The 12,746-nt window shown below is 41.2% G+C and overlaps 1 protein-coding gene across 1 annotated transcript in view; it reads right to left on the bottom strand.

Moving 5' to 3' along the window:
- The window catches only part of LOC109321622 (cytosolic phospholipase A2 epsilon-like), a 44,908-nt gene extending 35,360 nt beyond the window's left edge, over positions 1 to 9,548 (bottom strand). The window contains exons 1-2 of the mRNA XM_019552356.1: positions 9,435 to 9,548; positions 6,680 to 6,755 (exon numbers count right to left, since the gene is read on the bottom strand). Coding sequence (XP_019407901.1) covers positions 6,680 to 6,755; positions 9,435 to 9,461 — 103 coding nt within the window. The 5' untranslated portion in view covers positions 9,462 to 9,548. The remainder of the gene's footprint in view (positions 1 to 6,679; positions 6,756 to 9,434) is intronic.
- Between the last annotated feature and the right edge of the window lie 3,198 nt (positions 9,549 to 12,746).

Genomic DNA, 12,746 nt, shown 5'->3' with positions numbered 1-12,746 from the left:
ACTGTCTATAAACTCACTAGGGGGACCAGAAGGGTTTGGGAGAGACCTTGTTTCCCCTAGCGCCCCCTGGCATGACAAGGAACAATGGACACAAATTATTGGAGAGTAGGTTTAGATTAGACATCCGTAAGAACTACTTCACAGTTAGGGCGGCTAGGAGCTGGAAAACTTCCAAGGGAAGTGGTGCTGGCTCCTACCCTGGGGATCTTTATTGCCTATCTGGCTGGACTCATTTGAGTCCAGTTTTTTTCTCCTGCCCAGGCAGGGGGTCAGACTTGAATATCTACAAGGTCCCTTCCAACCCTACTTCTATGATTCTATGAAGTTTTAAAAATCACCAGAATACACACAATGTATTATCAGTCCCATAGGGCCTAACAGCTGCTAAACAAGCTTTTGAGAAGGACTGGTTTAAGCCAAACTTTCTCAAATGTTGAAAACTTCACATGGACTCCAGCAAGGAGCTAAGGTCTAAATACCCTGAAGCAGAAGACCTGGAAAAGTTCAGAGAACACTGTCCTACCCTCCTTTCTAAGATAAAAATAAATCATTAAGTGGAGGTGCAACCCAAATGGTAACTTCATTGACCCTGTCCAGATCCTCAGCCTGGCTGGTATACAGTGGTGTGAGCATAACTTGAATTAGCTACCTATAGTAGAAACAAAATACTGTTTCCCATGCCCTCCCCCTTCCCATAATGGGTGGGGGTGCTATTCTCTGGGTGGCCTTTGCATGCTACTGTGCAATATAGTATGCATGTGCAACTATATATACCAGATAAATAATAGTATTTATGTACACAGAATAAAAATTAAAGAACTCATGGTTCTATTTTAAGTTTTTCTACAGGCTCACTGGATAACTTTAGACAAGTTACTAAATCACTCTGTGTTACTTCACAGGTACTTCACTTCTACATAGCTTCTTCCCATATCTTATCATTGCCAGATACAGTTAAGGGAAAATGGAAGAAAAGATTCTCAAAAGCACATGCTACAGTCTTCCTGGCCTCAGCTCTGAGGTATTATTTCACAGGAATATACAGGACATACATAACATCTACCCCCCACCACCATGTGCATATGAACACTATCCTGATGAGTAAGCTTCAAAACCTTGTAATTACAGTCATTGAACAAAAGCTATCATGTTGATACATGCTGCATACACAAGGCTTATAATAGCAATAGGCGTCAAGCTGGCAGAACATAGCTCATAAGCAGGCTATATTGTTTTGTAATGCCAAAAAGTATTCAGTAAGCATCAACATTCACACTGGTGTTGAACAATGCACTGCACATGGTAGAGTGGCACGTATTTATGGGATTGAGGCCAATTTGTTAGGCAATTGAATAAATCACATATAAATTTGCATCTTAGAAGTAGGACTAGGAGGTAATTATACTGTATCATCAGAGAGCAATACAGGAAGGTGATGCAAGTCACAAAATATCTTGATCAGAATAATTTGTAATGTCTAAGATAATAGCACAGCAGTCAGATATTTGTCTGTCTTATACCATCCTGCCTGTAACAGTGATCTTCATCATGGACCTCTTTCTAACTCTTAACATTAAAGCTATGTCTAAGCTTTGCATGTGCTTCATGACATCTCAAAGGCTCATCTTTTCCTATCACAGTCATAGAGCTGGAAGGGACCTCCGAGGCGCATCCTAACGATCATGCATATGCAAAGGCACACGTTTCCTGTGGGAAAAATAGCAGCAGCACATGCCACTGCTATTTGTCCCCAGGCACACCCCTTCATGCACGCTCTGGTGTGCATCAGTGACCTGGGTGGGGTAGGGGAGGCTGATGCCAGCGTCTGTGCTGGCCTCAGCAGCCTTACCTGGGGTTCTGGGGGCTCACCCCAGAGCAGCAGTGGTGCTGAACCAGCTGCTCATAACCTGGCTGGCAGCCAGAGCATGACTCTGGCTGACCAGACTCCCTTTTTGGTGGAATACACTGCTCTCGGTTTCCAAAAAATCATATTTCCTGCTTTAAACCCCCCCGCCCCGCTGCACTGCAAATTAGCAGCACAGCAAATGGGAGTATGCACACCACTTCTGGTTTGCAGCACCTCAAACTGCATGTGTACGTTCATTGGGACATGCCCCCCAGAGGTCATCTAATCCAATGGCCTGCCTGAGGCAGAAAATACATACATGTTGTGTCCAGGAATAGAACCTAGGTCTCCTGCATGGCAGACAAAATTCCTTCCACTGCACAACAACACTAGGCACCATTCATTGTAGCTTTTCCAGGATGTATCTCAAATATTGCCATATCCTTTCTTTTCCATAGACAAATATAACCTTGTTGGTCTTGCTAATCATTTATAAGGTTGCCAGAAAGATTATGTACTAGCTCACAGGTGGCCAACCTACAATACGTCACAAGTGCAACAGGCAGCTTCTGTGTGTGGCATGTAGCAGATCAGGCAGAATAGCGGCAGAAAGGACAGCGGGCAGAAAGCAAAGCAGCTAATTGGGAAGGGGATGGGGATTGGAGTGGTAGTCAGGGTGAGGGACAAGCTTAATTTGTGGCATGCCTGCCAAAAAAGGGTTGGTCCCTGCTGTCCTATTTATTGATTTGACCTTGCCACCCATCTCTTGGAAAGCTTCTACTTGCTTTTCATTCTCTATCACATGAAATACAAATTACTGTCTTCACTTTCAAGACCCTTTATGGTCTATTCCCACTCTACCTATCACAATTCTTACGAAATTGAGTGCTCACTCCCTGCCTCCAATCTGCCTATGATGGCAGCTTCCATCACCCACTTGTAAATTTTAGTGCTTACTTCCATGGTGCCCCTCATGCTTGGTCAGGGATCCATGAAAATACCCCCATAACTAGGTCAACCACGCTGACTCATTTTATATCACTACTTCCTTCCATTGTTTACTCCCACATCAGTCTTCATCCATCTGTTGTCTCTTGTTTTATACTTACATGATAATCTGTTTGTCTTGTTTATAAAGTTCCTAACACCATGGGGCTGTGGTTCCCTAGGTCCCATGGTAATACACCTAACCAATAACACAACACAGTAGCAATAGAGCAAGGACTCAGCTGCCACAATAAGAATCTCCTTTAACCACTATTCATCAAGCAAATGATAAACAGTCATTTGAAATTTACATCTTTCGTTCCAGGATCACAGTTACATAGTTTATACCCACATTATGATCTACTGATACTGCCATGCCAAGAGAGAATGAAAAATAATAAAAAAACCCCATAAAAATAAAACATTTAAATGAAATTAACAGCCATGTGTCACAATTCCAAAATACAATTTTGTAATTCTGCAAATTGAAATTTCAGAAAATTTTCAAAGTAAAAAAATTCAAGATGATTTTTAAATAAAATGTTCTCTTGAACAACTGAAAATTACTGCTCGTAAATTGGCATGTGTTTTTTAAAACATTTCAGTTGAGGAGGTCTGCATTTTTCATCAGAGCAGAAATTTTAAAGAAAAAAAATTAAGCCACCCTGGATCCAAAATCCACTCCTCTGGTATATTTCAGATAGCATGGCATGCATCTGTCTGTGTCTGTATACTAAACAACTGTGTATCATCAAGAAGAGGCAAACATTAAATCTATGACAAATATGAGGGAAGCATCCTAGTGGCAATATTGTATACCAGTGTATGACACTAATAGGCCAATATATCAGGGCACGGTATATTAGCTGGCCGTTCTTTGATTACAGATGACCAAATGGTGATGTAATATACAGATAAACTGGTGTAAATTGGCATAAATAAATTTAATTTGCATGATATCTGGACACTAAGGGAAAAGGTACAGTAACAGGCAGATACTTGGAAGATTCTATATAAAACATATAAATAATTCAAATTGACTTGTATAAAAACACTTCCCATAGGCACTGAACAGTTACTAAAGGGAAAATGAAGAAATGGTGATGATAAATACAATGTATCCAGCTGGCAGGAATTGACAGGAAAGAATTGAATGACTAGTATTAATACAATGTTATTTGTCATGTCCATTAATGATCTAATCAGTGCAGTAACAAAATTAACATGTGAAGACTGAACTGGCAGGAGTCCTAATCAACAGCTAGGACAGATATGTCATATGAAGAGGCCTTGAGAAATTAGGAATATAAGAAGAAAACAAATACAAGTTAGAGCTCCTGGGGAAAAAATCATCAGATACTGCTTTGAAGAGAGTGAGCTGGAAAGGGATCTGAGGATGGTAATGGAAAGTAGATTAGTTTTGTACTGGCAATATGACATGCTGCATAAAAAGCCAACACACTTTTGCATTCCACACACATACAAAACCATTACACATTACCTAGCAAGGAGGCGTATACTAGTTGCCAAGATATTCAAAAGATACAGGCAAAATGGAGAGTTTCAGAGAAGAAGACTACAAAAGAGGATCAAGGTTGAGGGGACTGGCTTTAAGAATCTAAAATGTTATGCCTGTGCAAGTTAGCTCATAGGTGAAATGGTATTCAATCTACAAGAATGTGTAGGAGGGAGTACAATTAGTCAGTGCAACACACAAGGATTTGACTTTAGTGAAGCCAATTTCATCTCAACATTACAAAACAGTAACACTGCAAGAAGTCCCCAAGGACACTGATAGAGGAGCCCCCCACCCTTGTTCATTGCCATGGCTTCCTTCATCACAGGGGTTAAGCTTCTCCCTCTCCCTCAAAAAATGTTGTTTCTATTTCTTCTTTATCATTTGCACCTTGTAATTTTTTTCTTTAGGAAGTAAATGTGAAGAACACCCAATACAGTAAAGCTCTCTTTTTAGAGTATGGTTTCTTTTTCCTTGTAGTAGTCCATCTCATTATTTGTAATTGTGTATTGTCACTATACGTGAATAGCTTGGAGAAGTTTTTGATTAAATATTTTCAGCTTTAATTTGCAGGCAGTAACTTGTACACATTGCATAGAATAAGGTGAAGTGGCTGCAGTTTGGTAGGCTATGGCAGGGCACTACGTGTGCCTGCCACTTTAAGGCCCTGGAGCTGGCAGCCACCAGGTGCCTAATGAGGCAGTGTTGTTGCCATTTTAGGTTCAGGGCTGCGCATATAAACAGGCCAGTTTAGCTGCAAGGGGTCAGGCAACAACACTGCCTGGCCAGAGGGCTGCTGAGTTTCATTCGGATGTAACGGAGGAGTTGTAGGGGATGGTAGGAGGCTCCTGGTCCTGGGCACAACCTAAAACTGCACCCTGCTGGGAGTGGGTGGCCTGGTGGGGCTCTCAGTGGTGCAGGAGCCCCCAGGAAATGCCAGGCCAGTGATCACCCTGGTGAAAGGTGGGTTGGGGCACCTTAACCCCTAGCCCCCACCACCAGGTAGGTAACCCTTTTATGTGGAGGGCCCAGAGGGTGGACCCCTGGAGAGAGTGAGGGGCTAGAGACTCGGTACAGATCAAGAGAATACCCTTGGCTGGCCCATGCTGGGGCCAGGACCAAACCAGTCAAAAGGGCCAGGGGCCCACCGCGAGGGATGCCTCAGAGCCGAGGGCCTGGGGTTCCCACTGGCCTGGAGGTGGGCCAAGGCTGGTAGCCAAATGTCCCCAGGGGGACCACACCCAAAAGGGAAAATGGCTTCAGGGAGCTGCATAGCCTGTATGAAGGTGGGTGGGGCCGCCTGATGAGAGGACTCTAGGTTGAGGTTCAGTCAGAAGGATTCTGAGGCCCAGTGTGAGGCTGGTGATGACAGGAACACCTAGATGCCATCAGCGAGGCTTGGGCTGTGGTGTAGGGGAGAAATGGAGCCACAGATAGCACCCCCTGGCATCAGGGCAGAAAATGGGCAGCCTCCCACTTAATTAACAAGTTTATTAATCAATTAAGATCAAGGCATGGCAGGCAAGAAAGCGGGCGGTTGGCCCAAGAACAGGTGGTCGGGCCACACAGAGATCGGCCCCGAGCAGGCCCCCCTGTTACATAGGCATAACTTCTCTTACGCTATAATGGTTCCAGACTCCAGGCTGGTATCCTAGTGCTATCTTTTTTAATTAAATAATGACTTTTAAAGGCAGCATGATCTAGAGGAATAAGCTTTGGACAGGGTGACAGTAATCCTGGTTCTTCTATTGCCTATTTGTTTACCCAAAACTCTTCTTGTATCGAAAATGGCAGTATCCAATTGTAGGCAACCCTTACCATAAAGAAAAACAGGTGAAAAGAAGGGATAAAGAGCATTGAAGATGTCTAAGGAAAGAAAATAAAGAGGACTTTTGAGGAAATATGGTAAGCTTGGTTACATCATATAGACAGGGCTTATCAGAAATGTAGTAATAAGGTCCAGGGTCCAGAAGTAGTTTGGGGTAGTACTCATGTCTCTCCTCTTCCTATAAGCTATTTTGGTTTCCCTCACACAGGATTTTGATGTGGGAAGAAACTATCTTTCTGCCTCTGAAAGAAATCCTAGAATCTCCAGTTCACACTTCTGCACTGGGCCAGTAGAAGTGTAAAGGGAGAAGAGTCTCTTCTCTCTTCTTCTACAACAGCCTTGTGCTCCTGATTTCATTCCCCTTTGCTTTTTCCCCTGTCTCTTCTTCAGAAAAGACAGGGCAGCCTTGGAAAAACTCAAACACTTGGGATAAGTTGCATAAATTGGATTATACATGAAAACTAGCACTTCCACACTGTTACAATTTGGGAAAGATACTCACACAGGTCTGCCTTCCGTGCATTTTTCATTCTTATGACTTTCACGGTGAGCAAGTTACAAGCAGAAGGTTCGGTCTGCTGAAAAATGACAAACAAAAGACATGGAATGAACATAGACAGAAATAAAGACATGAATTCCAGATTAAGCTTAGCCAGCTCCTTAATCTGCTTAAATGTTTTGGTATTGATTATCTAAGAATTCTTGACTCTTGACTGGTTCTGCTACTCTGGTTCTGATACATGGACTCATGACTTCCTGCTGTTCCTGGAGCCACTGGACAAACTACCATTTTTCCTGTCCATTCTGGATAAATTGAAGGATACTTCCTCTTTAAGAGGTGACAATTTGTTTATTATAATTTATTCCACTTACACATAATCATTAAAAGGGCCAAGGAGAAGCCTGTTTATATGATCAATATGGCTGTGTTAGTCAGCATCTTCTGATCCACTCAAGAGGAGAATGCATGGTGATCGATAACATATCAATACGAGACAATATACATGTGAGACAGCCAGAGCCAGATACTGGTCTACCTATTCATTATCTAAGTTTCTAAGTGTACTGTTCTACCTTGCTGAAATTCCTGAAAAACTATTGGCACAAAAGATGGGTGGGCCCTTCTCCTTGTCACCGCTATTTGACTTGCACCTTCATCTTAACACTAAGACTATTACAGAGATGGACATATTAATGGTTGGGTGGCATGGGGTCACACTTCAGCATTTATGTGTCTAAGTGCCACCTAAAGGCCTAAAATATACAGTAGGATCTGACCTACTTTCTCCACCAATCGAAGTAAATTCATAGACTGTCATGTCATAACTAGCATAATTTGAATAATGCATTACATTCCAGGCTAGACTGCCTATCACAAATGTACTGAAAAATGTTCCTTTTGCTTTGGCCTTTATGTAACTAGTAGTATGCAGAAAAAAAGATATTCTAAGTAGGGATTCATAGAGAACCAATATGTCGGTTTCTTAATGAATCGGAAGTGAATACTTCAAAGACACTATCCATGAAGCTGCAACTGAAGATAGTTTAGAAATTTCAGCTACCAAAGAATTCTGTTGCCATTCTTTATGGTTGACAAAATCTTGAATTAGGGTTAAATTTGCACTTTACACTGGACTATTCATATTCAAGTGCAGCAATTCCAGTGGTAGTTTTGACCTATAAAACGCTCTGTGGGGATAGGTTTTAGGAATCTAAGCACCGCCTAGTTATATCAGCATCAGTAATCTACTGGGACAAATATTTTTTAAAAACTCTTAGATTAGGCTGGCGGCTGGACTTTTTTTTATGAAGAGTTCTTGCCTCTGGATCTACCTTCATGATGTATCCAAAAAAGCTAAATTTTAACTCATCCAATAAGGAACCAAATCCCTAAAGATCAGGTAATCAAGGAAGTCTTCAAAGGGATCTTTTATGAGTTTTCTTTGAAATACCAACCATATTTGTGGAGGATTGATAATTTTATTATTTTAAGAGCAATGTTTGGTGATCCTTCCCATGCAGAAGGTTGATTTCTCAACCCATTCATTTCTGAAGATACAATTTCTATGTTTCTGAGCACAAGATTTAACAATTAAATGTCTAAATTACTAATATTTGCATTTGCACTAAACCACAGGAACAAAACTGCAGATACAATTGTTTGCACAAAAAATAGCCCATCTTTGAAAATCAAGCCTTTAAATTTATGGTTTTGGCCAATAGAAACCTACAAGTAAAAAAACTTCTGCAGAAACCATTAAATTATGCAATCTGTAGAATTCAGACTTTTTGTGAGGCTGAGTGTGATATTTTTGGTGTTCTGATGTTCATATATCAGGAATCAAAATATATACTCATTGTTAATGAGGTTGTAGCTAGAAGATACTGAAATTAATTAGAAACTTGTACCTACTGGTGGCTATGGAAAAGACAGAAAGCAGTGACATTGTTCATGCGATTGATTTCATTTAGCCAAAGCTACTGTGGCCCTGTTTTAAACACTATTCAACCTATCTTGGAACTTAATTTAAACCACCCCCATTGCAAATTATGCAGCTGCTTTGAATATTGCACAAACAGCAGCAGGCAATCTAGCAAAACAAGAAAACTAAAACATCTATATTGGTCTTATGAAACTTCAGTGGGACATTACGGGCATTTTTGCCTCACATTTGAAATCTTTTCTAACTCTATCCTGACTATACAGTTGGTTCAATAAGAGATATCACCCTAAAAAATTCTTGCCTCTCACATAATTCCTGGACCATCATGGCTACAACATCACTCTTGTACTACCAATCAAGAAAGGACAGAGGAATAAATAAATTCACAGGAAACATTAAGACATATCACCTAGGAAGAAGGGATTCTTTTATACCATATGTTGACACCTATGCTTAGAAGTTTTCACTAGCTTCTTAGGTCTTCTAAACCTTTCCTCCATCCCCATGGACATCCTTCAAAATGCATGAAAATTTGGGTCATTTCTTACTATCTATGTATTTTTATACTGTGACCATCACCATGGTAACTTTTGACTTGACAGTGTTGTTGATTAATCAACAAGTAGTCTAGAACAAGCACAAAACAAACACAAGTGGTACCCATTGAACAAACATTGTATAAAACGATTCCTCACATAAATAGGTATAGGACGAATAGCAAGACATCTTGCAGCAGAGACATGCTGTAATTAAAGCTGCCCTCATTCTGCCTGCACATCTCAGTTAAAAAGAATCTTTTATACTTTTTCTTACCTTTTCTGTACTAGCCAATCCCCCCATTGTGGCCTTTTCTTCATCCAAATCAAAGTCTAGAAGTTGACTTGACTATAGGTCTCCCAGCTGGCAGTGACTCCTGTTGCAGAGTTGCTCTCTTTAAACTGGCAGGAGTAGATAAACAGGTGTTTTACAAACTGACTCATAGCCCCACCTCTCCATGATTTCCAAAAATTAAGCAATTCCTCTCCTACTTTTGCAACTAGATGATAATCTACAGAACATATGCAGAGCAGTATGCAAGGATTTTATTTTTGGCTGCAGGGATTGGCGCAAAAACAAGTCTTGGGACCAAAGGGTTCTGTTTTGCTGAGCAACAGGTGCCTAGCAAAATAATCATCAGTGAGATTTTATAATTATATAAACTCTTGTATGATATAAGGTGCCAAAGTACCAACTAGAACACCACTGAAATGCAGCTATAGACAAGTCCAAAATGGCACCAGCCTAATATATCATGTTCCTTCTATGAGATGGAAAGGAACCTTTCTTCCAGGGGAACAGACTCTATTAATCATGCAAAAACAGATGTGATTTTTATTGTCCACGCAAAATAGACAGAATTGTACTTTTTATGATGTCATCTGAAAGAATACCAGGCAATAAACTGTATGGTGGTATATTAAATATATATAGAACCATCCATATATAGTGAATTAAGTGAATATAGAACCATCCAAAATAAGGCAACAGATTTCTGTTTTGCAACAATTTCAAGGATTTTTTTTCTTTTACATGTTTCTATTTTGGGTGAGAAGAGTAGGAGGGAGATGGGTGTCATTAGAAGACAAAGACAGAAAATCAGATACAAAATCTCTTTCTAATCTGGGAGTAACCCAATTTAAAGGATTCAAACTTTTGATATTCCATGACCTGCGAGTGCTGTGGCATTGAATCTATTCTGAGGTGCTCTTTCTTCTCTCAGAAATTGCACAATAAAGCTGGCTCTTTCTTCTCCCAGAAATTGCACAATAAAGCTGAGAAAACTTCCCAATGAACATTACCCCAAAACTGACACATTTTCAGAACAAGCGAGCATTTTTTATTTGGTCAAGTATTTGGACAGTTTTTGAACCATTACCTTCCAAAATTGCACTTCATGCCTGTATCTTAAAATGTTTTATGCATGTCTTCAAGAGAATGCTGTTGTTTTAAGTTTGAGATTATTATTTATTAGTCAGTTAGTTGTTGATTCTTTATATTGTTGTCATCCCTAAGAACCAAACTCCTACTGTGCTAGATACTGGTAGGATCATATAAGAAAAAGATAATCATAATGATTATTTGAGATTTGAAAAAAATACATTATAGCAAGAGACTTAAAGCACACAGTCTAATTTGAATGTCATAAAAGAGATGAAGATGAGCTTTGATCACCCAAGTCAGCTGCAACACAAACGGGCAGCAGCAACTTCCTGCTGGCACCATGCTGCCAATACAAGCGTGCAACTGTGGCAGCAGTTGTTTTTCTGTTTCTCTTCCCTTTTGCTCTTCCCCCTTTTTCTGCCTCCCCTCCCCTCTACCACAGTGGCCACATCTACACAACATACTGACTGTACAGTCATTTATAATTTGTATGAACTAGTACTAAAGTACTATGCAGTAACTGGAGTTATGGCATTGCCGTGCCAAGTAACAGCTTTTTCATGATGCTGACTGCGCAATAGCTTGTGACTACTGCCCAGTAACATCACATCATGCTTCCTGCCATGCAACACTACTGCACAGAAGTCACAGACCACTGCACAGTCAGTGTCTTGTGCAGACACAGATTGCAACTCCCTGAGGTAGGTTTCTGGTTACTAGGACTGTGTGAAGCTTTGGTCTCTGATTTGATTCAGTGGAGATTCAGCCCAATTCGGTGGCCAAATCTCTGAATCCGAATTGAATCGGAGGATGCTTTAATCTCTCCAAATTGAATTGGAACCCTCCAAATCAATTCAGAGACATTGGGCAATTCAGACATAGACACAGCTTTAAACGTTTTTTCTACATACCTCTAGGTAGCAGGTAGCTCGTGACTGCTGAGATGCTGGTGTGACAGCTGAAATTATGTCTGTGATATAAAGGTGCTTGCTGAAGGCTCTATGAAGATTAGATCAAGTGTTTTTCTGTCATTTGTTTAGATATTAAGCTACATGTTGCTAAGAGCCTAATTAAAGTTTAAGATATAGTAAGGCCTTGTATAAAGTAAGGCCTAGTAAATTCGTCAAAGCCTTAAAGTAGTAAGGCCCTGTGGTGCAGTTAAAATTAACTTTATCAAAAGAATGCAAGGCTTGTACTGCTATTGGTCAGTCTAAGGGCAGTTGAAGTAAAAAGAATCTGAATGGCTGTAAGTTATCAGCACAGTTCAGAAGTTATAAATTGGCTGAAACATCCAGAAATCATTCAGAAGGAAGATACAGCTCTGTGAAAAGGATTAATTAGCTGTTGACCTGGATCAGTGGGCCCGTGGATCTCAAGGAGCCCAAGGACTGAATACCAGGGTCCTTCCCGGTACCTCTTGGACAGTGCTGATCGGGGATATCTGACTACGCTGATATTTGTGGAAAGACAAACTTGTTGTACGTCTGGCATCAGAGGGGAATGCCAATAAGTTGCTGACATGAATTATTCTTGTATGTCATTGTTTATCTTGTTACTACGCATAGTTGTGTTTTTGTTAAGTCAATAAACCTTTCTTACCTTTGTTCCCCCAACCATACTCTCAATAAATCCTGAATCCTCCACTGGTGGCTGGGACAGCTAGGTGCATAGAGTGTCCCACAGAAGTACAGGAGGGGCCCCAGCACACTTGGCAACAGAGCCGGAAGTGAACCAGAAGCACGTCCAGTCCACTTCGAGGTCAGCTGGGGAACCCCTCAACTTGGGAACTGGTGCCTCCTGGGTCTGGGGGGGGCACCCAGGGTCCCCCCATGGCCAATTGCCAGAGGTACATGGGGGGCCCCTCCCTGCATACTCCCCAGCAGACCCAGAAGTGAACCAGAAGTACTTCCGGGTCCACTTCCGCAGTCACCACCAAGCACATAGAGCCCCCCTCAAACACACACTTCTCACACTCCTGTGGGACACTTCATGTGCCCCAGCATCACAGTGTCCACAAGCTGCACTAGTACCTTAAGGTATGTAGAAAAAACTTTTAAAGCTGTGTCTATGGCCGAATCTGTTTCTCTGAATCGGCATCAAATCTTCAGATTCAGATTTGGTCGACCTGGTGGGACTCCACCCATGACTGGACCACGGGTATAGAGGGCTATACCCTGTACAGGAGGGATCGTGTTGACAAAAGGG

This window comes from Crocodylus porosus, unplaced genomic scaffold (assembly GCF_001723895.1).
Source record: "Crocodylus porosus isolate Cpor-Errol unplaced genomic scaffold, CroPor_comp1, whole genome shotgun sequence".
NCBI lineage: Eukaryota > Metazoa > Chordata > Crocodylia > Crocodylidae > Crocodylus > Crocodylus porosus.
This window is presented reverse-complemented; position numbering and strand designations above follow the sequence as displayed.